This window comes from Daucus carota, chromosome 7, assembly GCF_001625215.2.
Source record: "Daucus carota subsp. sativus chromosome 7, DH1 v3.0, whole genome shotgun sequence".
NCBI classification, from domain to species: domain Eukaryota; kingdom Viridiplantae; phylum Streptophyta; class Magnoliopsida; order Apiales; family Apiaceae; genus Daucus; species Daucus carota.
The window spans coordinates 40913247-40941030 of NC_030387.2; the positions used below are offsets into that span (position 1 = coordinate 40913247).

At 32.0% G+C, this 27784-nt stretch overlaps 4 protein-coding genes across 4 annotated transcripts; 2 read left to right on the plus strand and 2 right to left on the minus strand.

Annotated features, from left to right (window-relative positions):
- The first annotated feature begins 2320 nt into the window (after positions 1-2320).
- On the plus strand, positions 2321-3288 carry LOC108195193 (ethylene-responsive transcription factor ERF039). The gene has a single exon (XM_017362146.2). The coding sequence runs from the start codon at positions 2504-2506 to the stop codon at positions 3191-3193; it is 690 nt and encodes a 229-aa protein (XP_017217635.1). The 5' UTR covers positions 2321-2503; the 3' UTR covers positions 3194-3288.
- A 5578-nt stretch (positions 3289-8866) lies between these two features.
- Positions 8867-9841, minus strand: LOC108196123 (early nodulin-like protein 7). Its single transcript, XM_017363238.2, has 2 exons — positions 9501-9841; positions 8867-9414 (listed from the first exon to the last, which is right to left on the minus strand). Exons 1-2 carry the CDS (start codon positions 9718-9720, stop codon positions 9023-9025), a joined length of 612 nt encoding a protein of 203 aa, XP_017218727.1. The 5' UTR covers positions 9721-9841; the 3' UTR covers positions 8867-9022.
- Positions 9842-9946: 105 nt separating this feature from the next.
- LOC108196122 (probable inactive ATP-dependent zinc metalloprotease FTSHI 2, chloroplastic) lies at positions 9947-17930 on the minus strand. Its single transcript, XM_017363237.2, has 12 exons — positions 16342-17930; positions 15361-15533; positions 15140-15241; positions 14886-15050; positions 14654-14794; positions 14416-14574; positions 13172-13257; positions 11910-11988; positions 11396-11518; positions 11021-11077; positions 10709-10940; positions 9947-10326 (listed from the first exon to the last, which is right to left on the minus strand). Exons 1-11 carry the CDS (start codon positions 17669-17671, stop codon positions 10725-10727), a joined length of 2631 nt encoding a protein of 876 aa, XP_017218726.1. The 5' UTR covers positions 17672-17930; the 3' UTR covers positions 9947-10326; positions 10709-10724.
- A 4691-nt stretch (positions 17931-22621) lies between these two features.
- On the plus strand, positions 22622-25150 carry LOC108195659 (uncharacterized). Its single transcript, XM_017362637.2, has 4 exons — positions 22622-22833; positions 22929-23900; positions 23999-24048; positions 24213-25150. The coding sequence occupies exons 1-4, from the start codon at positions 22687-22689 to the stop codon at positions 25021-25023; spliced, it is 1980 nt and encodes a 659-aa protein (XP_017218126.1). The 5' UTR covers positions 22622-22686; the 3' UTR covers positions 25024-25150.
- The last annotated feature ends 2634 nt before the right edge of the window (positions 25151-27784 follow it).

Genomic DNA, 27784 nt, shown 5'->3' on the forward strand with positions numbered 1-27784 from the left:
ATACTTTCACGTATAAGCTGCTATTTTAATGCTTTAAATATTATCGAAATAATGATAGAACCAGAAATTTAAATTACATGTGGTTGAAATATAAAATTACAGCCGTGTTACTAATTATTTAACAAATTTCAGGATTTAAATTAAATTTTTAATTAAAATTTACCCTTCTCAAATCATGTCCTTCATCAAAAAACACGCCCTCTTGCATTAAAAATATTAAATCAACTAATCATAAAATATATCTCACGAACACGTCCTCTAACATTAACGTCCTCTAACATTAGAATTATTAGATTATTCATAAATCATATCTCATATATTGACTTATGTCTATTAGGAGTGGGAAAATGGTGACATGTTTATTGGAAAAATTCAAGATTTATATAATATATTTTAATATTAAGTATTAGATGTTTAACATTTTTTGTTTGTCGAAAATAATTACTTATCTCTAGAGAATATATATATTATTTTTTAAAAATAAACAACTTATTCAAAAAAATAATATATATATATATATAACAAGATAATTTGCCATGTAATACACTTTACATAAATGGAGCAAGGCTAAATAAATATAAGGGAGGGTAATACATATAAGCAAAACAAGAAAAAGAATGGGGAGAATATGCCCAATCCAAGTAGAGTGGGGCGAACAACTGTAAATGTGCATGAGCTGAGTAGGTTTGCAGGAGGGTCCATGCATTATAATATCTTCTTTTTTTATGGTCCATTTTTAAGCTACAACTGCCCCTTTTAGACCTTCACCTTCTATTATTCTCACCCGTTTCCGTTTAATACCAATTTGACTGTCGTACTTGGCACGCATGCGATGTCTTAGCCTTTTTAATTTCAATTCAATTTCTGAGAAACTTAAAATTCAAATTTAATTGAACTTGTTGAAAGAGTAATGATATGGTCCCATACTAGGAGTTTATCATCTCTTTAGATTTTGAGTTCAATATTTATTACTATTTTGAAACTTATTTTGATTTACAAGTCATGTAATCTTAATTATTAAAATAGGAATTGAAAAGGTTTCTATTTTTCTTTTTTTCCTAATATCTCAAAGTTATACCTACTTTTGTTTTTTATTTATTTCAAGGATATATGTAATATGTATGGACTATAATTTATTTATTCCTAATGTATAATATTAAATTATATATTGTCATATTCCTAATGTATAATGTTAAATTACTTATATAACAATATTTTAAAATTAATGAAACTGAAAAAAAACATCGCATTTTATATATTTGGGATTCATAATTATTTTATTAATATAATAGACGCCAAGTATTTTGATAGTCACAACTGATCACAACAGCAACCCCTCACGTTTACGGCGCCAGGACAACTTTGCACCTAAAACTTGTAAATGCAATTTAATAACCTTTCGTACATAAAATTGAAATATAGCAAATTTTGTTTATGGTAGTTGAGTTGTTATATTCTAATATCTGTAAGTAGTACCTATAATTGAAGTTAACAAATAGTATGTATTAGTATCTATGTTCTCGGTGATTAATCACGATTAATCACCGATTAATTTTTGTTCTGTAACTCGCCGAACTGATTAAATCTCTGATTAATCACTGATTAATCCGATTAATTCCCGATCAGTTCAATTAATTACCGATTAATCCCTGTTCCGTGACTTCACCGATTAAGTCTGATTCCCGCTTTTTACAACACTGATTAATATATATTTTTACCCCTAAAATTATATTAGTAAAAATGTTATTAAATGTATTTAATTTATAAATTTGTAATTTTTTTCCTAACGACACCACTTCTCCTCATCCCTAATTAGTCGCACAATATGAATTTTCGGTGATGAAATTAAATAAAATCTGGCCGAAAAACATGTGTATATATATATATGCAATGATTCAGGAAACAGTCATATTAGAAAGGTGTGGATAATTGTAAACACTTTCCAAGAATTGCTGATACAAATATTTTGCGGATATGTCATATTTTTGATATCATTTTTTGCAACTAAACAATAGTGTTACTCGCGTCAAACATGTTTTTCATAGAGTCATAAAAATATACATTATTACAAATAGTAATGTATTCAAACATGTAGTTTTAAATATTTGTTTTGATTAAAAATTTGTAATTCATAACTAAAAAGTTAAAATGAGTACATAATTAGATATACCTAAGAAAATCGAGGGTGCATGTGAAGGTGTATAACAAATAAGTAACAAACAAAAATAAAAAGAATATATAAATAATCTCGTAACAATTTAAGGAGTATATTTTATTTACAATATTAAAGTATATAGATGTGAATCATCAGCTTGTAACCAATCCCAGTGGAACCTACTTTGTTTTTAGCTCAAAACTCTCATCACATCTCTTTCTATCACGTGAATCCCAATTATTTGTAACTTGTTACATAGTAGCCTTTCCCTTTATATATAACCCCATTCCTCCGCACACTCATATACGTGTCTCACAAACTGATCATCTCACTTTCCCGATTTGCTCAATGGCAGCCGGAGGCCAACTCGATCCTGCACCAGACTCGTTATCGGGTCAAACCAAACATATCCCGTATATCTCGAATACTATTTCAGACTCGAGCAAGCAAAATAAGAAGAGCAATAGTAATGATCATGCTTCAGACCTGTTATCAAGTCAAACCAAGCGTACTCAGTGTATCCCGAGTAAGCGGAATACGAGTAGTAGTAAAAGTAAGCACCCGGTGTACAGGGGAGTAAGAATGCGTAGCTGGGGTAAATGGGTGTCCGAGATTAGACAGCCTCGTAAAAAGACACGTATTTGGCTCGGCACGTATCCCACGGCTGAAATGGCGGCTAGGGCACACGATGTCGCCGCGTTGACCGTCAAAGGTGGCGCGGCGATCCTTAACTTCCCTCAGCTCGCGCATTCCTTGCCTCGTCCCGAGTCTGTTTCTCCTCGTGATGTTCAAGCTGCGGCTGCCAAAGCAGCCGCAATGTCTTCTTCGTCGTCTTCTTCTCCTTCTTCTGTGTTTGATCACGAGTCGTATGAGCTGGGACTCGGTGAGATAACTGAGTTGCCGAGTTTGAACGTGGAGAAGGAGTCTTCTGATGAGGTATTACTTGTTGACTCGCCGGATATGTGGCTTTATCCGGCGCCGTCATGGGCGGAGGAAACGGAGTTAGATGGGTATTTAATTTCCGGTGAATTTAATTAGTTGATTATTTATTTTGCTGTAAATTATATATACACTTCTGTAATTTTGAATTTAAGTTCTTTGTGGTATATAAAATGTTTCATTGTGGGGAATAACGTTATATATCTTTGGTATATTCTGTTTGATATATACTCTATGATTGTCTTGCATTACTGTACAATTGCATCCCAAGGTCTGCATGTTTTATCTATTTGCAGAAGTGCCTATATATAGAAATCAGGTTTTGAACTCTATAATATAATGTTTATAAAAAAGAAGATTTAAAAAGAAATTATAAATTTTTATTTTATCGTAAAATACGTGTTAAACTGTTAAAAAAACCGGAAAAAAAATGAGAGGGACAGAGTGAATCCTGTTTGCTTAACTATGAGGGACAAGTAAGTTATACCTGAAATTCTAATAATTGAGTAAGAGAGTGAGATTTAGAACAAATTATGTATATATGCATATAATTGCTGCAAACAATCTAATCTGATTAATTAGACAGTGATATATGCATATACATGCTTTAATGCTAATTGCTCCCCTCAGATGCGTGCTTAGCTAGTGATACATATATGAGAGCTGATTAGCTAATCAGTACTAATCAAAGTAATTAGTTAATTAAGTTCACTAGAAGTCTAGAACTGTGTTTGTCTTTGTCAAAAGGAGATACGAAGTGTGGTTGTCATTAGGAATAAACAAATCAACTAATTACAATATTAAACAGTTATGGTTAGTAAACGCTGCGTCGTGGTCACTTGAAAATTGCGTCACAAGAAAAAGGACGTTGTACGTGGACCTTAATGGCAGGAGCACCGGTTTGGGATGTAGATATTGTATAATTAACGTCATAAACGCCATCACTAATAATTAGCTACTCGAAATTAAACCTCTATGTACATGTGTTTGGTATGGACGGTCCATCCAAATTTGGTACGTTAATCTCATACGAGATAATAAATTAATCAAAAATGTTTGATACCTAAAATTGTATACATAATGACGTGAGTTTTAATTAGATTAGATCCTCTGTATTCACGTCATTATGAAACACAGTTTTCTAAAATATCATAAATAAGAATTACAAAATTTGTGCAAGATATCTCAATTTCATCATATTTTAGATTTTAGTCGATCTATTATATTTATCGAATTTCCGAAAATCTGTAAGAGGAGTATAATATAAAAAATGATTTATTTTATTTATAAAATTTTAAGATAATAATAACACAATTTTTTTTAAAATTAGTCGAGAACTATACGTAGTCTGATAAGCACAACGTATAGGTGGAGGAAATTAGATGTAAACATTATTGTAGGGTTGAGACTTGAGACGACGCCGAAACATCTTGAATGAAATTACTTGATATAATTAAATACTCCCTCCGTCTCATTTTAATTGTCACATTTGATTTTGTGCCGATCAAATTGACCAAAGTTTGACTGAAATTTATTAATATTTTATCAATTGAAAAAATTGAAAAAATATGTCATCGGGAAAAACTTTTAATCTACTTTAAGATGTAGTTTTCAGTTTTTTAAAATAATAAAAAATTAATTTATAATTTTTGGTTAAAATTTGATCAATTTGACCGATAAAAATAGAAATGTGACAACAACGGAGGGAGTACTTAAATGCCGACCTACTAATTGCTACACTAGGCATTCTCCCACCCAATAATCTTGAGTATGGTCTTGATCTACTATCAATTTGTCCATGGCTATATAATAGTATTGTGTTTTTATTATTGTTTTAAATTTTGTAGGGGTAATTATGTCAGAGTTGTATTTTTTATATAGATGGCAGGACGTACACGTGTACATGTTAAAGGGTGGAGAACAATTATGATAATAAAAAATAAATCCTAGCGCTTGGTCATCCAACGCACTTTATAATTTTATTATTAAACGAAAAATATCTTAACAGAAGCAGTTTAATTATTCAAAACCAGTCATTTTCATTTGCGTGAAATATGAGACAAAGTGAAAGACAGGTGTATCTAATTCCCCATCATTTTAATGGCAAATTCGCAGCTGTCATGTGTGTATACTCCATAAGTACTTTCCCACGAAAAATAATCAATAAAATTATTTATTTTATAAATATAAATAAATAAATGTCGCCCCCCTTGCTCACCTAATTAAATTTATCATGCAGTGCCAGCTGTGCTAGATTTTAGTGGCTGAAAATCAGAAATATAGGAATCCAATATTTTGGATTTGTCCGTATCGATGAGTGTGTAGGAAACAAGAAGTACGACTGCAATTAGCATTTTAATTATTCACACTTTATAACAAACCACTGTAGCTATCATTAGTTTTACAACTCATCACTAACATGACTGATTGATAGGTTAACTGGTTAAAGGGTTTGTCTAGTGTGTACCAATCGGCACATGCTAAGCACACAAACTCATAAATTTGCTGTGTTTTTATTGGTGTGATTGGTATGAATGCATGGAGTATCATTATTAAAAGAGTGTAAACCAGAAAAGCTATCAAATTTTATTGTGCTCATGGGCACACACTAGAAAAACCGCGGGTTAAATCACGATGTTATTGTTATTATCAGCTATATATGCCATTTTTTTGTTCTTCATATTGTTATCAATAAATTTTGAGAGCAATTATTTTGATTTGTGGTCATGGACTCATGATCAATAAAAAGAGCTTTGCATATTAGGGTTAAGAAGTTTGACGAGTAATTTATAAGTTGAAATCATTTTAGTATTTGTGAATAAGTAACAATGTTATAATTTATTCATTTTTAACTAATTCTATTCTCACTCCTTAAATTACGTAGTGAGTGAAATATTATTTCAACAAACTAGTCATAAGTACAATAAAATCTTCATTAATTAATAATTCATAATAAATAAATATCTAAATTATAGATCTCAACATAATAATAAGAGTACATATTTAGGGGCCGTTTGGGTGAGATTAAAATAAGTGCTTATTGCTTAAAGTAAAAAAGTGAAGTAGAAGTCAGAAGCAAGTTAAGACTTATAAGTGATAAAAGTGTTTGGGAAATAAGTAGAAGCTGTGAGACAAAAGCTAGTAATCGTAGTTTTTTTAAGTACTTTTCGACTTCTTACACAAACGGTACAAATAAGTGGGTGTTTGTTTCCCGCTTTTAAGCCGAACTTCTGGTTTATAAGTTAGAAGCACTTATTTCGTACCGTTTGTGTAAAAAGTCAAGAGGTACTTATAAAAAGCTAGGAATGCTAGCTTTTGTTTCAGGGCTTCTGCTTATTTTCCAAACACTTTAATCACTTATAAGTCTTAACTTGCTTCTAACTTCTACTCCATTTTTTTATTTTAAGTAAAAATCACTTATTTTAAGCTCACCCAAACAGCCCCTAAGTTTTTCTAACTTATAATTCAGAAGTCGGGCTTATAAACCCATGCCAAACACCCACTTAATCTTTATCAAGTAACAATTTTAACAATATAATAAAATTTAGCGATCCTACTTGTGTATATAGTTGTAAAGATACATGTACCGGGTAAGTTTGACGTGACTCTCATGCACCAACATGTATCTTAGCTTCTGCCAAACAGGAGGTACTAATATCTTACCGAATAATTCTTCGTCCTTTTATCGTTTTTTACTATTTGTTCGAATATAGAATTGCATTATTTAAGTTGTCGTGTTACATAAAAGAAGTGATTAATTCTTATTGGGTGTGCAAGAAGCTGAACTTTGCAGACTTGTAGTTTTCTAGGTTGGTTAGGCTGTCAAGGTAATATTAAGGACACAAAAACGTTGTTTCGCTTTTTATCACAAGTAATCAACCTTGACAAGTGATGCCTGCCTGGCCTGCAACTAATTTTCAGATTTATCCCGTCATAGACAAGACTCCCGTAACCGATGCAAGATTATCCTTGGGGATAAATGGATAATAACCACACTCTTGATTTCCCGGGAAAAATGGACATTTTGCCATAAATTACAGAGTCCTAATTTTGTATTCCATCGGTCTCAAAATAAGTATCGATTTTTCATATATTTTGAGGTGTAAAAAAATATATTTGTACCAGATTATTTTAATATCTATATTTTTATTCAGAAAAAAGTTTTTGAAAAATAATGTGTAAAAGTATATTTGTTTTTACATCTTAAATTGCGTGCAAAAAGTCAAAGACACACTTATTTTGGGACAGGGAGGGTATTACCTCCGTTATTCTGAACTGTTTTCTTATTAATTTTCTTACTAATATAGTATTTTCAATTAGAATAAACTAATTTTATTTTATAAAAATTTAAACAAGAAATGCACATCGGAACAGTAAAAAAAAGTATTACTGGCTATGTAAATATGTTTTTATCCAAACTTCTGTAGTTCTGACGTTCTGTAGCTTACATCAATTTTAAGATAATAATTGCTAATATTAGTAGCAAACATTGAATAGATATAATATAATGCATCCTAATTAAGTAGGGACACGAGGCATATATAAATCAAGTGTCAATATACTTAATTATGCATTTGATTATGTATAATTGTCCTTTCTTCACTCTTTAGACCTATCAGAGAGTCTGCCCTAATAATGCTAGGAGCAATGCGGCCAAACCAAGAATTTGGTAAGTTGTAATGATCACTATTCATATCCAAGCGTTTTTCGAATGGTCAAGCAACTTGAGCTAAGAGGTGATCTATAATGCATTTTATTTTAGTACTTTTCTCGTCACTCAGTTTCGACCCGTCCGTTTTAGAAATTTTTTGACACAAATCGTTTAAGATCTTCAATTGCAATTTTGAAAAATCTCTCACATCACATAACTGCACAGTCCGCAAATTGAGAATCAACTTTTTAACCATCAATTCTGCGCAACACTCGTTAACTTTATATTTGATGAATAATATTATTGATTCTGAATCATGATCAAGATGTACAGAATATTTTTTAAACTATCCTCAAAAATCTCGTATTAATGAAATTATTTTGACTGTTTATATTCGAAACAAATCTCATTTTATATTTACGACGCGTGACTTTGATCCGCGCCCGCTCAACACATAACACATGCATCACGACAGAGATCGACAACTATACGAGCTTAATGCACATACACACATTGAGCAAAACAGCATTCTGACAAATATCGCCATCAAAGAAACAAGAAACCTGAGCACTTTTCTCAGGAAATTATCCTAGAACAAAAAAAAAAACCTTTGGAAGACAATGATGTTGGCTTTGAGTATTCGTTTTTCGAAATTTTTCCTACTGTTACTGGATTCAATAATTACGACGAGTTACAATTTAGAAAAACTCGGGTAAATTGTATAGCGTCCTCAGTGATAACGATATCATAAGCATGTGTAACCCACACCCCTGTCCCCGTGCCCATGAATTAGTTATATAAACTTTTAATTAAAATAGATATCAGTGTCCAAACTTGGAGCAGTCCGGATTTGACAATAATTTGAAAATTTTGCAGTTTTCTTATTTTCTGAGCCGAAATGACCCGTAATATAAGACAGATTGGAATTCGATTTACTGCATAAGAATGTTAATTATAAAACATGTTCATCCAGATTGAACCAAGCAATTGACCCCTAATTCATTTAGGGGTCCTGGTGTCCCCGGCAAAAAAAACAAGGTTGAATCTACACCTTTAAAATTCAGATCTAACGATTCTAAAACTCTGTGTTGGTTAAAGGTTATATGGCATATGGTGGGCATGGAACAAAACCCTTCATTTAATTGGTTTGAAAGAAAAATCATTGTTTAGCGATGAAGAAATTTCAAATTTCGGACATAGGAAATCAGATTAATTACAAGTTTAACAAAGACGGAACATGTAACAAATGCAGAACATCAGTAGTTATTTTCCTAAGCCTAAGCAGAAAGCCATAACAAAGCGAAGGAGGTTGAAACAAGGACTGAAAACGGCAATGTCTTAGAAACAGAAAACCCGTACGTGGCTGCTTTTGAAGTTGAAACTGGAGACGGTGTCGGAGAATCCTCTGCTCCAGGTTCCTGATACTGAGGAGGAGTTGACGGTGAAGGAGATATGTCAGTATCCGGAGGCAGGGGCATCACCTCAACCGCTAAACGCTGCCCATTCTGGCAGTGCTCAGGGTCGCCGCTAATGAAGTACAGTGGTCCAGCATTATCAAGATTTATAGTCGTGTTACCGTCGGAGAACTCAGAAGACGGACTAGTTACATTGCAGTGATAATATGCCCTTTTATCCACGACCAGCACAGAATCATTCCTGTACTCAAAACCTGGTGCAACAAATAAAACTCGAGATGCTTCAAAAATAATACGAAATGAGATGAAAACTTAGTTAATCAAGGTTCAGCAAACTCACGAAGTAAATCTCCGACATGAAAGCTTTTGGAAGCAGCCCAGAGAGTGTAAACTTCAGTGTGGTTTATATCAGGCTGTCGCCAGCCATCCATGTCACCGACTTTGAACTCCTCCGCGGCCCTGGCAGGAGAAACAATAGTTCCGACTACTATGACAAGAATCGGTATGAAGCAGCAGCAAAAGTTAGAACCGGAATGCGAACCGTGAGGAGCAGAAGCCATTGTACTTGTGTTGGTGTTACAAGAATCCAGAAAACCGGTGGGTATATATTCTACAGTACGTACTACTGAGAACGTGAGGACGTGGGTAGTTATTTTTGCAGCCAGTTATCAAAAATTTTCTAATTACGGTTTTTATCCCAAAATGTGTAAATTAAGTAAATAAAGACTTGGGTATAACAAAAAATGTGTTAAATAGAGGAACAAAACAGAGGATAAGAGATGTATAAGCAAATATAATTCCGAAGTCTAAACTGCATTATAACATATATTTATAAATGGGGTATAATTACATTGCGAAATATTGCTAATGTTAAGAAACTACAATTACTTCCTCACATCTGGAAGACTGGAACTATAAATTTAATAATTATAACACGCAATAACTGGTAATAACAAAAACTTGGTTTGGCTAAAAACCATACTAACAAAAACTTCCCTTGCACCAATGCTGAGAAGTTGATGGTTATGTCAATTTTCCGCCTGCTACTCCAAATTCAGAGCATCATGTTTGCAGCTTCTCTGCAATGTCTGCATAGAGTCCCCACGGGTTCGGCTGCTGTAAGGACATCAACTGATGCAAGACGATGTATGATTTGCCTTTTCAACCTGATTTAGAGCATTAAGTAGAGATTGATTAGTTTTTGCGTTCTCCCTAATGTTTTAATGGATCATTTTTTATAAAGCCAGACACCAACTAGTTTCAGTACAGTAAACGACCAACTTTTAAATTAAATTTTTTATTTCATGAGCAGACTAACTGATTGCAGTATTGTTTATGCAGATGAGGTATATATTTGGATGATGGCAAGCACAATGATTCTAATCTTCGATCAGTTTGCTATTCATATTTTTACCAGTTCATTGACAAGTAAAGAGCAGAAGTAAACTTTAATATTTAACAACTTAGCTGTGGAACTAACAAAAATAACTTTAAACCACAGAGAAAACGATACGAAAATCAACAACGAAATATCGAACCATCAATTACCTTTCAGAAGCATTGCTCATACACTGTTCTGAACAGCTGTCTCCCTTTGTTTCAGCATCATATCTTCAAATTCTAAGCGCTTTCTAACCCTTATATCAAGTATGCTGGGTGGAGCAGGTCTAAGAGATCCATGCAATTCAACTAGTTTAGAAAACTCTTCTTTTGTAATATTTTTCTTTAGAACAAGCTCATCAACCACAGCATCCATGAGCTTCCGATTCTGCTGCAGGATCTGTCATGCAAAACAGCAGTTGCAACATTATAATACATAACAAAGACCATGACAAGGGAGCTTCGATGTATATGAGGTACCTCTTTAGCATGTTCATAACACATATTTAGAATTTGCAGGGCTTCTGTGTCGATCTCCTGATATAGCAGCAATCCAGGAGGGTAGAGCATGTCAATGTCACATGAATAAGAAAGCATTAAAAAACTGTGATGACAAATGGCCTAAACTTGGTTTCGATGCTGATACATATAGTCACATTCCCATGGACACAACTAATGACAAAGGAATTATTAGACTAGAACACACCAAACACCAATAGCATAGATGCTTCAAATTACCTACTACAGAACTATGTACTCAAAATAAACTTGCCTTTTACTACGAGGTACAAAGCAGGTCTACATTGTAAAAGAGGAAGTTAAAATATTATTATAAACGAAATTTTGAAGCCATACATTGATACGTTCTGCATCCCAGAAATTTGATAAGCCGTAATGTTTCTCAGAAAGACCACCAAGAACAAAAGTTCTTGCTTCTGACCTAGCATTGTCCATGGTTTCCGCCCATATTGTACTCAACTGTAATAATTAACAATACAATAAAGTATATCAAAAGATGTGTTAGGCTTTCCTCCCATATTGAACTTGAGTACTTAACAGTTACAAGTCATCAATCTAATGAAAAACATATAGTACATGGCATTTCTGTCATTCGGTGGTTTTCTCCACAGGTCTACTCTGATTCTATTAGCATAAGTTGAAACTGCAATAATCTTCGTAATAGTTTTGCTACTACATCATATATAATAAATCAGTGGTATGCTTCTAGCATTCATCAAAAAATCTAACTTATATTTGCTTTTTACAAGAGTCTTAGCTAGGAAGTCGTAACAAATGAAACTCTTTATTAGCCCTTTTTTGCACAATAGTCTTGGGAAGCATACTATGTCACATAAAAACATCATAATACCTGGCCTTCACCATACCAAAGCTCATCAGCTGCTCTTGGTGCTAACTGAACTGTAATATGATCCAAAAGGGATTGCCGACTGCATAAAAGATCATATTAAAATTGAAAGAAATATTAGCTACTACAGCACTAGTCTACAGCCACCCGCGATAAGGTACTTGCAACTTTCAATCTGATAACTTCCACCAGTTCGTATAAAAAGGTAATAAAGATATATACAGCGCATCTGACAGTGTTAACATACAAGAGTTTGAGAATATAGGATTTAGAAGTTGAATATAATCATGATGCAAATATTGCTTGCACTACAAAATTTTAACAGATAAATTTTTAAAATGATTGCACTCCCTCCACATAAAAACAATTATAGATAGACATAGATTATACACATGAAGGAAGGCAGTGGATCTAGGATGTGGCTTGTTGGGGCAGGTGTCCCCACAATAAAAAAAGACCAATAACATGAGTAAAATTATTTCGCTTATATATTTCAGTTTCAGGTTTTGACATATAATAATTCCACTTCCAGAGTTTTTTTATGTGAATCTGTAAATGATTTGCCAAATTTCTGGTCCTGCACGAATTTCCAGGAGATTTGCACAGTAAAAAGAATCTGGCGGAAGTTTAAAAAGATATTGCATGTATACATATTGTTACATAACTTAATATTTCTGGTCCACGGATAAAAGTTTTGACATTGGGCACTCCACAAGGATAACTTTTAACAAAGGTTCTAGAAAGCTATGACATTTCCAATGATTGTTTTATCACAAATCACCAGTTGCAACCACAATTTATCATCAAAGGTAGTTAAAGCTTCTCAAGATAATGGTTTTCATCATGATGCTGGTAAGTCAATAAGAGCAAGTCCAACAGTGTCTTAGTTGGAGCCCTAAATATAATATAAAAAATTATGTCCTAGTAGTTTAGGACATATTCTACTAACTTCAACTCCAACAATGTGCCTTATTTTCACTATATGTTTAATATTTTATTATTAAAAGTTCACTTTCATCATTAAAACATAATATAAAATAGAGAGAGAAAGAGAGTGTTGGTAAGAATTTATTATAAAATATGGGATAGGGCAAGGAGAGAGAGTGCCTCAAAAATAGGGCTTGAATGGGTTGTCCTAGTGATATAGGGCATCACTAGGACATTGTTGGATTAAGTTTTTTCATCAAATGCCCTATATTATGACTTAGGACACTACATAGGGCAGCTGTTGGACTTGCTCAAGTATATTAAACAACCAAATGTACCTGAGCATTCCTTCTCTAAATTTTACGTGATCCATTTTCATCCGGACATAACCCAACTCCCTGCCAGCCCTTGGTGCAATTGTAAGCTGCCCAAAGGAAGATAGGAATCATAAAATTATGATGCTTTTAGAAATTTAGCAATAAAAAAGTACACCGGTGAAACAAGGTTGAATTTATTAACATGTGGGAACATTTTATTGGCTATTTGGCTACAATATTTACAAACATATAAGATTAGCAGAAGTAAAAGTACTTGAATAAACATATCTACTCTGACAATAACAACATATATTTCATGTGCCAAATGATCAAGATATTAAATAGCGTAACAGGTTCAACATTAATTTTGGTTTCAACACACTATTATGAAATGATTAGGACTTCTAGTTCAACATATTACATAATGCACCTGAGACATCTCCCTCACTATCTAAGATGCACACATGAGATTCCCTGAATTGATAGAATATAAGAATCTCCTAAATACATCTTAGCAGAAATGCAGTACAGGGTATATATTATATATTGTTTTATGTTTAAGTTTCCCATTTTCAAACTTTTACTCATTAAACAACCAGTATACCCCCCACCCCCCAATAATCTCAGACATGAAGAACTGAGTCAGGTATTAGGAGTAGTGCAAAGAAAAAAGACGAAGCCTATAACCTTTTGCTTATCAAGTACACATGCTTAACGAAGCCTTCATCAACTTTTTTTAGAAAAGAAACCATAACCAATAGGGAACATGATATTGGCGAATGGCGATGAAAACACAGTGTGGCATATGATTAATAAATAGACACCAACGGACTTTTCATACTCATTTATCTGACTTGCTGGAGATCATATTTTAGTACACAAGAGTACCATACCAAAAGAAATTACACATTTAATCAGTGAATTCTAGTCCCAAAATAAAAAGTAAAGGCGAGAGGTTAGAGGGTTATCAAAACACCTAGACTCTAGACATATTTATAAATTCACCAGGAACTGCTAGGATGTAAACGTAGATATAAGAAATGCCAAGTGCATCAAATGAGAGGTGGATTTACAGCATCTGTTATAAAATAAATATTCAATAAAATCATTCAAGAACATCAGCATCAAAGTTCTGCAATAAGAGAAACCTTGTGAAAGAATTATTTGTACAGCACCAGGAAGTGATGACATATTCCCCAATAAGTAAACTAGTTCAAACATCACAGTGCTTATACGAAGGCTAAAGATGGGTTAGAGGGACATACAAACTCAATATTTCTAAGGTCAGGGAAATTCACAGCCACTACAGCCATTGCTGCTTCATTTATGGCTACTTGCTTCCATTGCTCAGGGCTACGGTCTTTTCTGTCAAGCATTCCTCTATCCTCAACCTGTGCAGCTTGTAACAAGTCATCTGTGGTGATCTGCAGCAAGTGAAAAAATATTCAGCAATTCGCAAGTTTTCATGACAGCACTGACATTCATTTCTAAGAAGTTTACTACCTCAGTTCTTCCCTCACGCATCATATTAATAGCGCCAACCTCAATTATGTTAGCTAGATCTGCACCAACCATTCCATCAGTCATGCTGGCAACAGCCATGTAGTCCACATCTGGAGCCATTGGCTTCTTACGAGCATGGACCTAGGAAAAGTAATAACATATCTAAATACGGGAATATTCAGTGCAACTTTTCTCCAATTGACCAAGAAATAAGAAGTTTATATAAGTATACCTTCAAAATTTCAACACGTCCTATTAGCCCTGGCTTTGGTATAAATATTTTTCGGTCAAATCGCCCTGGTCTTACAAGTGCAGGATCAAGAATATCTGGTCTATTTGTTGAAGCAATAGTGATCACATTCCCTCTTCCTTCAAATCCATCCAGAGATACAAGGAGCTGGATTAAATAAGGAGCAGTTTATATTATACAAAGTTCAATGCAATCAGTTAAAAGTACTAAAACTGTTTGTTAACGATGCCACGAACCTGATTTAGAGTAGCATCACGTTCTTGTCCACCGGAACCTTTAATTAGACCACGCTCCCTTCCAACAGCATCCAACTCATCAATGAAAACAACAGAAGGAGCCTATGCATCAACAGGAATGTGTTTAAATTAATATGAATAAACAATCTGATATATACAGAACTAGGTATATCACTGGAACAGGATGGGTATGGATGCCTGAAACAGCAAATAATTCTCACATTTTCCCTTGCTTCCTGGTAGAGTGCTCGGACACGAGAAGCGCCAACCCCAACATATATTTCCACAAACTGGGAGGCTGAAATGGAAAAGAAATTCACACCTGCCTCACCAGCAACAGCTTTTGCTAATAAAGTCTTCCCCACCCCAGGAGGGCCACAAAGAAGTATACCACCTGTAGGAGGCAACACACAAGATACATATTTCATAACTAAGTAAACAATAAAAGTATTTTCACAACTTGAACAGTCTCTCTTACCAAACCCAATGACTGTAAGTAGGTTTGACTAGAATTTTTGGTCATAAAACATAGGGTGAATAATTAGTACAACTTCTATGCATAAAGTGACTGACCTTTTTTAAAGGTGGTCAAGAGTCAAGTATTAAAATATTTTCACAAGACAAGGTGTGATAGATTCTGTTTCAGTCAATTTATATGTGATAACTTAAATATCAGAACATTCGGCTCACACCAAGTTGCTCATAGTTTAACTTTTATATATTTACTTTTCTGAACACTTTTTTGGAAAAGGTGCCATCTAATCTTGATATTGCGTCAATTATGAAAGCTTTTAAAGGATTTAATATTAACTGTTGTTGCAATGTTGATTCAGGGTACATCATATATTCATAATGAAGAATTTTAAGATATCAGAAATACAATTAGTTGAGACGTTTAATACTTTAAGTACATAATATCTGTAAAGAATGCTCATCATAGAGTGAATTACATATTAAAACGGAAGCTCAACTAACTTGAAAAAGAAAAATGTTTCTTGGATCACTCTTTTAAAGGGAGTTATTTTACTCTTTCTATGGGGATTCATTACCATCAAAATAAGCCAAAATATATTGTTCAGTGCAAGTTTAAAGATACTAATGCATACTCATTACTCAGTAACTATCAAAGCAAGCAAATATATGTGTGTGTGCGCGTGTATTCAGTTCCAGTTATGCTGAGATAATAGAAGAAGATTTCTGACCTGGTATTTTGACTCCCCTCCTGCGGTACATTTCTCCATGGGTAAAGAACTTTACAATTTCCTCAAGCTCAAGTCGTATTTTCCCAAGACCTGCAACATCTGTAAACTTGACATCCATTCCTCTTTCCATATACTGAGGGAGCCTGCCGTTACGTGCCTTACGGACACGAGCACCAGACTTCATAAATTGCTCTGCCATCTTCATGTAAGGATTTTCCTCAGTTTGCGCTCCTTCCTCAGCCTCAGGTTCAATGTCTCCAGCTTCAATCCCCAGCATTTCCCTCTCAAGTTCTCTCATTTTTCTCTTCTCCTCTGCATCTGCTTTCTCGATCTTTAACCTATCCTCATAATCCTTCTTCTGCTTCTTATAACTCAGAACAACAGTACGATAAAATATGTAGAAGAAAAGCAGCCCAAGTGCTGTTGTAACATTCTTGTCTTGAGCCAAGTCATCCCATACACTGCTGGTACGCATTCTTTCTATTTGTACTCTGAGCAAAGCCTCCTCCTTCCTAATCTTCTGTTGCTCCCTCCTCCTATTCCTCTCTTCCGTCTTCCTCTGCATTTTAATCGCCTTCTCCATCATCTCCTGCTCCAACTTCGTCCTCCTCAAATCCTCATCCCTCTGCCTTTTCAACTCTTCCCTTTGCCTCTTCAACTCCATCGCCTTCTTTGACAACGGCTTCGGCTTCACCGCCGTAAACATCTTCTCCGGAATCTTCAACAAAAACCCTAAATACGGTGCCGGAACCTCCGGCTTCTTCACTGGCGGCGAAAACGCATTAACACAAACCGAATCAATCCCCAACTCATCCCACTCCACCCAAAACTTCGGATCAACCTCAAATGAAGGCAACACAATCCTCAAAACCCTAGAATCATCCAAAACCGCTAAAACAACCTCCGCCTGTTGCTTCAACCCTGCCTCCGCAGGCTTAATTATATGCTTAAGCCTCCCTTCCCTCTTCAAACTCAATACCTCACTATACGCAATCCTGTTAGCCACAACCGGAAGCCCCTCCGCCCACACTTTCAATTGCTCCGGTGTAAAAACCTCTACGGTTTTTGTTTTTTTACCACGCTTCGCAACTTTAGCTGCATTAACAGCTTGTGGCAATGCAGCTGACACAACAGTTAAAGTAACCGACAAATTAACCAACTTAGCTACATTCTTTTCCCAATTATCATCCTCATCACTTCTCGCGCTACCTAAATTACAACTAATTCGAGGCCTAACACACACCGAATGCTTCGTAAATCGAGTTTTAGTGTTCCTAAGATACTCAGTAGATGACAAAAATGTAGAAGTGAAATTGCAAGTACAAGCCATGAGTAATGTATGTGAGAGCGAAAATCAAGTGAAATTAAGAGAGTGATGAATGTAATTACATGAATCGGAGATGAATTTCATCGAATTATGTCTTTAATGGCGTGGAACTCGATGATTTGGAGATGAATTTCGTCGAATTAGGGCACCAATTTGCTCTCAGCTAAAACAACTGCTGAGAAGAAGATAACAATGTGTTACAAATTAAAACAAAAATATATCCTGACAAAAAAATAAATTTATAAGAAAGGGAAGATAATATGTGTTATCAGTTATTACCGGGTTTACTTTATTACTAAACAATCATTTGTTTGTTGTGGAAAAAAAAAAAAACAATCATTTGTTTGTTTACGTGATAATGTTTAGACAATGTGATTGATAAAATATGTTAATTGTTTAATTTGATTTTTATCATTTAACTAGTGAATAAAATCGCGCTTCGCGGCGGAGTTATAAATTTTGTATAAATTTTGATGCGAATTAATATTATAATAGCATAAAAATTATTTTGAGTCATCTTCTGGTCAAACACACTAATAAAAAAAATATTATAATTAATATAAAATTCTTTTTAAATGGTTATCCTGTCAAACACAATGCGAACCCCCTCCCGTCAAAGACATTATAAATCCATAATTTTTATTTTTATGATAAAATTAAATATTACAGTATAATTTAGATCAAAATTAGTTTGAGCTGCTCTCTTGTCAAACACAATACTAATAAAAATTATTCTAATTATGATAAAATTAAAGATTATAATTGGATAAAAATTATTTTGAACCGTGGTCCCGTTTTAACAAATAATATATTATAACATAGATAAAAAATTATTTTAGCCACTTTCACGTCCAACATAATACTAATAGAAAAATTATTATTATTTAGATAAAAATTAGTTTGGGCCGCCTCCCGCCCCCGTCAAACACAATACTAATCAAGAAAATTTACATTATCATAAAATCAATATATGATTCCTATTTTATATATCCTATTTTATTTTATTAATTATTTTTATTTTATGATTCCTATTTATTAGTTAAAAATTATTATTCTTTTATGGTTCTAATTTTTTTGCTATTAGTTTTTTTAGTGATTATTATCTTTACAATCCTTTATTTTCTATTCGAAATTTAAGAAAATTATAAGACTAAATCGAAAATAAAAATTGTACGTATTACCTTACACATCTTAAATATAAATTGTATTTTATCTATGATTGTTAGTTTAAATAAATATAAAATTATTCTAATTATGATAAAATTAAAGATTATGATTGGATAAAAATTATTTTGAAACGTGGTCCCGTTTTAATAAGAAAATATATTATAACACAGATTTAAAAAAAAAAATAGCCACTTTACTGTGAAAACATAATACTAATAGAAAAATTATTATTATTCAGATAAAAATTAGTTTAGGCCGCCTCCCGTGCCCGTCAAACACAATACTAATCGAGAATCATTTACAATATCATAAAATCAACATATGATTCCTATTTTATATATCCTATTTTATTTTATAATTCCTATTTTTTAGTTAAAAATTATTATTCTTTTATGGTTCTAATTTTTTTTGCTATTATTTTTTTAATGATTATTATCTTTACAATCCTTTATTTTCTACTCGAAATTTAAGAAAATTATAAGAGTAAATTGAAAATAAAAATTGTACGTATTAACTTACAAATCTTAAATATAAATTGTATTTTATCTAGGATTGTTAGTTTAAATAAATATAATCCTATTCCTTTTAGGATTCCTAAATAAGAAAAGAATTGTATTACTGTTTTCAATCCGAAATTTAAGAAAATTATAAGAAAAGAGTTTTATTTTTTAGAATCCAATAAAAAAAGAATTATATTACCTTTAAGATCCGTGAATTTGATTTTTTGAATCATAATTTTATTTTCTATTCAAAATTTAAGAAAATTATAAGATTGAATCCAACTATTATCAAGATTGGTTGTAAGTCAATGCATACTATTTGAATGAGGTTGTGAAGATCTTAAAGATAAAAACATGATAGAGATGGTATCTTGTTGACCATTATGGAACGACGTGAGTTTAGCGCTACAAACCTCTTTAGACAATTTGAGATTCTGGAATATGTTGTTTTTATATTATAAATATATAATTTTTTAAAAAATTAATATAATAAGATTATAAATTTTATAACTTTTAAAAATAAGAATTGTATTTTTAAATTATATTTGTTCAATAATTGTTATTTTGAATAAATAAAACACAGGGCCATCCTTGCTTATATTTTTGCTGCAAGCAATACAAATTAAGTTGGTGATAATCAGTATCTGACTGTTCAAGATAGTGACGATGAGCTAATCGAAAATAAAAATTGTATTAACTTACGTTACAAATTTTAAATATAAACTAGCTTATAGCCCGTGCAAGGCACGGGAGCTTTTTAATTATTTATAAATTTTTTAAATATATTTTAAATGGTGTGAAAAAATTTAATTTATAAATAATAAATTAAAATTTTCAATAAAATAAAATTCGAAATTATGATTTGTTTGTAAGTTAGAACTTTGGTAAATACATCATCACAGCCATTAATGATTTCAAATAAATTATTTTAATCAAGCAATTCCTTTTCTCGTATGTATCATGCCAAAGTATTAAATTTTATCTATTAAATTTTAATATATTTTGAGGGGAATACGTTATGCCAACTCCTATTAGATTATATTAATAAATGTATTTTATATTAAAATTATTATAATGTGATTTAAATATTTTTCAAAAAATTTATATGGTTCTAAATTAAAATTGATAAACATAATTTGTTTTGAATTAAGAAAAGGAATCATAAATATGCAATAAGAAGGTAGAATCTATTTTGGATTAAGAAAAACTTTTTTATATGTTTCTCACATAAATCCGGCTTATTAATTTTAAAATATATTATAAAAAAATTGTGACGGTGAGATTTATATGATTCCACGAATAAAACTGGTAGGAAATATTTATTTAGGATTAAAAAAAATCATATACATGTGAAAGACAGAATTTGTTTTGGATTCAGAAAAGGAATTATAAACATGCAAGTAGATATCAGTTGCCTTCTAGAACAGAATTTAATTTTGTTCCAATCTAACGGTGCTTATTTGTTCAATATAAGATCCAACAGATGATAAGCTTTTGGACCAGAGGACCATGCGACCAAATTATCTCCCTTACGCTTATTATATATAAGTATATAATTGTATTTTATTAATAATAGCTAGTAATCCTATTGCTTTTAAAATTTGTAAATAAGAAAAAAATTGTATCATCTCTAGAATTCGATAAGAAAAGAGTTGTATTACTTTTAGAATTCTTGAACCTGATTTTTTGAATTATAATTATATTTTCTACTCAAAATTTATAAAAATTAAAAAAATGAATCGAACAATTTTAGAGACGCCCTACCTCCTCCTTTAAAATAAGAAAAGAATTGTATCATCTTTATAATTTGATAAGAAAAGAGTTGTATTACCTTTAAAATTCTTGAACCTGATTTTTTGAATTATATTTATATTTTCTATCCAAAATTTAAGAAAAATCAGAAGACTCAATCGAACAATTCTAGAGACGCCCGCATCCTCCTTTATATATATATATATATATATATATATATATATATAATACACGTTCGAACTCAATTTAAGTTATCTTTTCTTGAAAAGTTAGTTTAAGAAAATAAATGAAAAAGTTTTATCAAAGATCAATCCGATATTATGATACTGTTAAAAACTTGACATAGTTAAAAAATGCGGATAAAAATATTATTATAAACGAAAATAAAAATTGTATTAACTTACATTACAAATTTTAAATATAAATTGTATTTTATCAATAATAGCTAGTAATCCTATTGCTTTTAAAATTTGTAAATAAGAAAAAAATTGTATCATCTCTAGAATTCGATAAGAAAAGAGTTGTATTATTTTTAGAATTCTTGAACCTGATTTTTTGAATTATAATTATATTTTCTACCCGAAATTTAAGAAAAATTAGAAAACTGAATCGAACAATTCTAGAGACGACCCGCATCCTCCTTTAAAATAAGAAAAGAATTGTATCATCTTTATTATAATTCGATAAGAAAAGAGTTGTATTATTTTTAGAATTCTTGAACCTGATTTTTTGAATTATATATATTGATTTTATCCGAAATTTAAGAAAAATCAGAAGACTGAATCGAACAATTCTAGAGACGCCCGCATCCTCCTTTATATATATATATTGATGTTAAATTATTCGTTTGTTTGTATAAAAAATTATAAAAATGTGATTGATGAATTTTAGTTTAGTTGATTGGTATCATTCATTGAAAAATAGTTATTATATTAGATTTTAGCTATAGTATATATTAATAGGTGGTCGATTGAAGTCTAATCTTGTAATCTGGTGGTATATTATACAACACTAAACTGAACGTTGAAAAAACAAGTGGAAGAAACTTTAAAAAAAATATAATCAAAATCTTAGATTACAAATATTATTGAATTTTTTATAATACAATATAGATATATGCATATATAATTTTTTAAATCTTTATAATGAATATTAAAATTTGAAAAATAAATATAATTAATTTATAATTTAGTTGTTGCCTTTAAATATATTTTTTTACTGATCAATTAATTACATATATTGTAAACTTGTATGTGGTTAGTATGGTGGTTAAAATTTTAAAAGAAAAAAGAAGAAAAGTTGAATATTTAAATATTACTGATCTAAAATTTTCTGATGGGGTTAAAATAATTTTTATTTTCTGAATCGGTTAACTATATAATGAAAAATATAAATAAATTCACAAAAATATAGTTACTACACTAAAAAAATCTATTGCTTTTTATACTCATATACAAGTAAAAATTATTGCTAATTCAAATTAACATAGAAGTATTGTATTAATTGTATTAAACGGTCAAAGTATTTTGCCTGAGTACTATAAATAGATATCAATTTCGAACCGAACCCTAATCTCAACTCAAAGCAGCAGATTCAGCGATGAAAATCATTAGATATACTTATTCGGGATTAGAAATCGCCCAACAAACACCTGATTCGGATCTTCAGGCACTCGAGCAACATATACAAACACCTAAATTGGATCCGCAGAAAGGCAATCAACATATGTACGCAAGACACCTGCAGGTATTACGTTTGTGTAGTCTATAATATTGTTTGCCTGCTCTCTAGATGTTGTGATACATACGTGTGTATATTGTACCTAACTTTTAGAATTTCAGGAAAGTTCAGATTCCAAGCCTCCGGTGACGTTCAAAAATTTCTATCGAGATGGTGTACCGAACCTTCATTCTAAGGTAACACCTTTGTTTGAGGTGGGCTCTGTTCACATTGATAATAACCAATCCAACGAGTTTAGTTCTATTGAAATTTATGGCACCATTGTGCTCATTGATGATCATGGGAACGAATTCTATATTTTTGATTGCAAGCATCGTAATGATGCAAAGTCTCACGTTTTAGACCCCAAAACACCCACATCTCTAATCCTTCAAAACTTTCAACCGCGTGGTGTACCAAGTAAATTTTGCTTGCTATTTCAACTCAAAAGAAGACTGTGTGGTGCTGCTGAGGAAGATATTGTAATCTTCGATGATTACAAGTACATAGATTGCACTGATGAAGTTCTTTATGACAAACCACAAGTCCATGTCTTCGACTCTGATAAAGGTGGATCTATTATTACGGTGACTTGCACAATATTTCAATGTGCACTTTTAGCCGAGGTGGGTATTGTAGTTGAAAAAACCGGCAAATGTGGAAGTGGTGTTGATGAGAGTGGTGTTGCGGAAATTACTGGTAGTATTGTTGCAGTAACCAGGGGATTGAGTGATGATATGGTACCTAATGTACGTACGCTCCTTGCTGTGTCATGCGAAAAGTTCAACTTTGGGAATTATACTCCACTGTCTTCATTGGCGGTGCCAGCATATTCTTCGGTTGAATTTCGAGGTCAACTAAGTGTTAATCGGCAAGATTTAAGTAGTGTTTTGACATTTGAACCCTGTAATGAAATTAACATATTTCATGAGAAACAAATTGGCCGTAGACCATATCGGATCCGAATGATTGTGTTTTGGAAGCACGGTGCTACAAGCCTTCCGGAAGGTAATGTACTTGAGTACTATGCTAAAGCAAGTGAAACACCCTTTACCGATCAGAGGCCAACAAGCAAAATCCTTGAGACTGAAAATGTCGGTGCATGCATTTCCCTTTTCTAGCTTTACTTTCCTTTTGTTTAATTTTTATTTATAATTGACTGACTTTGGTTTTCCTAATTTTCCCGCTGAAGACATATTATTTCCAACCAGTTGTGAGACAATACTTTAAGGACTTGAAATGGTAAGCGGCTCTTTTCGGTAAAAAAACATCTACATTGATCATTTTATATAGTTTAACACTATCTCATTCCGTTTAGAGGCAGGCTTGGTTGTGGTAATATGATAATTGTGGAACTGCTTTTCAGTTCTTGATGATAATTGTGGAACTAACTCTCGATTTTTCAGGGACAGAGATGATTTTTTTCCAACTGAACTTTTGGAGATTTTCTCGATTTCTGTTTGTGCTTATGATCAAGGAGATTCTGCATTCAGTCTTAGAGGAAAAGTGAAGTGTTATGATTGCAGAGGATGTCTATCTATCTTTGATTCAGACACCGGAGGCATCTTCACTTCCACTTCCAGTGACATTGTAAAGCTAGTTCCTGATCTTGGTCGTGGTTTTGTCGGTTCACATCTGGGGATAGTAACCGAGCTGATGGATAATCAAGGCCGTGAGATTAGCTTTGGGTCTGCGACATATGATTTCGACACAATTAAAGTATGGCGTGACAAGCGGATCTGTTCAGTTATTAGGGGCCAAAATGGTTTTGCAGCTGTGCACTATACGATCTTTTCAGATGCTGTACTAGTTAAATTATCCTTTGAGGCAATGTATAACTTTCAATCTAGTGTTGCTATTGGTTGTAAAGTTCATGGGAGTATCAATACTTGGTACATCAACTTCAATTACTCCACTCACTATGCAAAGAAGTATTACCGAAGTACACTGTTTGAAAAGGAAGAGTGCGATGCTGTGAATCTTGCCGGTGGTGAGAAAATACCATTGTCAAAATCCGTAGTTGCAGTGCCGGTATATGGCTTACTCGTTGTGGAAGCAATTGTTTATGCACAAAATGGGAAGCATCGTGAAGAATTGAAGTTTAAGAAAACATTTTCTCCTGCTGAAGATCAACGCGTGATTGCGGAATCGAGGCTTGGTAAGAGCTTTGGTTTATTTATGGATGTGGAATGGGTGAGGAACATCCCTCTCATCTAGGCTGCTTAGTAGAGGAGACCACGTCTAATATTTGTTTGAGCGCTTTTGTGAGTTTCCTTATCAGTTGCTCTGTTATTTTGAGTGCATTTGTGTTATAGATTATAAGCACTACCGTCTGTTCTTTTATTTTTAACTAGCTTCTTAACCCGTACAAAGCACGGGTTGCTTTAAATCACTTTGTTGAATATATATTATATCTTGTTATTTATCTTTTTTATATTTATTTGTATTTTAAATCATAGTATGTTGATGTCTGTATATACACATATCCTCACTTTTATGATATTATTAAAAATATAAATACAAATAATATATTAAAATTCGGTTAAATCGATGACTAATTGGTCGAAAATTGGATTAATAGGGCCGAAAATCAGGTAGAATATTAAAATTTACAAAAATTTTGGGGAAAATTTAAAATTTTAAAAATGATTATATATATATGTATATTATTTTTACATATATAATATTAAATTAATTCTGAATAATGATCCTATTAATCATTCTGATTAATCGCTGATTTTCTGATTCCCGTTTTTTACAACACTGAATATTTATTTATTTATTATTAAATCATAATTATATATAATATATCTAAAAAATTATAAAATATACATTTTTATAAAAACAAATAAATATTAAGGCTTAACTTTCGCAGCCAAACATTGCCCCATAAGATACTTAATTCCTACATTATACATCAAGCCAGTCCATTGACTGCAATGTCAAAATACATATTTTAATATATAGAGGTGTCATTATTGACTTTTAAAACTAACGTATTTATTAGACATTAATGTCCAATCATTAATATACATTAATTATAACATGATTTTGGAATTAATTTAATATTATACATATAAATAATATATATCTAATCATTTTTAAAAAAATTTATTTTCCTCATCTTTTCTTTTTTTATAGATGTACGTACAAATTTTGTGAATAAAAAATATCTCCTTTTTTTTTAAACAAAGGTGTTAATCTAATAATAGAAAGTCATACGGCATCTACACCAATGATCGAGTCGAACAAACTGAATGTATTTTGAGTAAAGGATAGTTTAGTCATTTTGGATTAAATTGATCAAGATTCGATTTTAGTGCTACAAGTTTGTGTCAGATACTTAGATATATAGAAAGAAAAAAAAGCCTTTAACCCGTGCGAAGCACGGGCGGATATATAGTTCGTAATTTATTATTTATAATTTAAATTTTAACATCATTTTATTAATATTTTAGTATTATTGGATAGAGTTTTAATTAAATTATATTATTCAACTGACTATATTTTCATATCAGGATTTTAGTACATTTAATCCGAAATTAGTACACGTTGATTTAAAAATTAAAAAAAAAACCCGAAAATTTAAATCTTTTCCAAATATAACCGATCGTGTAATACCTTTGAAAGATTTAGTAATCTAATCAATCGAATTTCAACGTAATTTTGTAATCTTGGTTTTTTTTACAACAATAACTTTTAAGATTAAGGTTCGAAAGGGTTATGTAATGGTTCGTGTTTATCTTGAAATAGAATACCTTAAAGTTAAAAAAAGTTATATGAAGGTTGTTGTTAAAAAAAGATATTCAAAATTGTATTTTTATAATTATATTTATAACATCATTATAATTTTTTTAATAAAATATTATAATAATGTATTGTTATGAGTGTTTTTAGTATATGAAACTGTTTAACAATGTAATACTAATAGACTCCACATTTGTAGACTTGTAGTCCCAAAAGGAGAGTACCAAACCAAAAAATATAACTAAAACCTTGGATTACAAATTATACCTATGTTGACTTATTATAGTATAGTATAGATAGTTACCGGCTAATCATTGTTTCAGGCTTCTGGTCATTAGCCCTTGTACCGGGATGCTTGGCCAAACTGCTTCTTTTATCATCAACTACTGTATATATTACATGATGTTTAAACACAATTGTTAAGAATCAATAATTTTTGATGATAACATAAACATTTTTGTAACATGTCTTACTTAGAATCTTTATCAAATTTCAGTTGTAATTGTTACATTTCTTGTCTTTGGGAATTATCAACGGATGGGTAGAATAGGATGGCTAATTGTAAATATCCAATGCCATGTAATTTTATCTAAGTGAAGGATATTCAACTGATGAGATGTAACTGTTCAACTGATAAAGACTGGATGATGTTTCAACTGATGAAAATCAAGCATTCAACTGAAGACAAAGTGTTCAATGGATAATGCTGAGGAATTCAACTGATAAGACTGGAACAGCATTCAACTGATGGAGTTTGTAATTCATTCAACTGATGAGCCAGGCATTCAACTGATAAAGTCAATAGCAGTTGAAAGCAACCAGAACCTTCAACTGATGAAGCAAAGAGCAGTTGAAAGTGACTAGAGCTTAAGTCTGACAAATCACATGGATCAAATTACACTAAAATAGACATGGAAGCCTAATTAGGAAAATAAAGAAGAAGCAGAAACATACTTATCTCATGCAGCGCAATCTGGATCAAATCAAGATGATGGTCAAAGATGAAGACATCTCAGAAAGCATGCATAAGACAAAGTTGTGCAGCATTGTTTTTAGATTAGAGTGCATTTTGTAATCTAGCTAAAAGCTTTGTAAAACTTGGAGTATATAACCAAGTTAGTAGCATCAGTTGAACTTGTTCAATTACTTGAGAGAAAGAATCTGAGAGTTAGAACTTGTTTTGAGTGATGAACCAGCAGCTGTGCGAATTGTAAAACAATCCACAGATTCT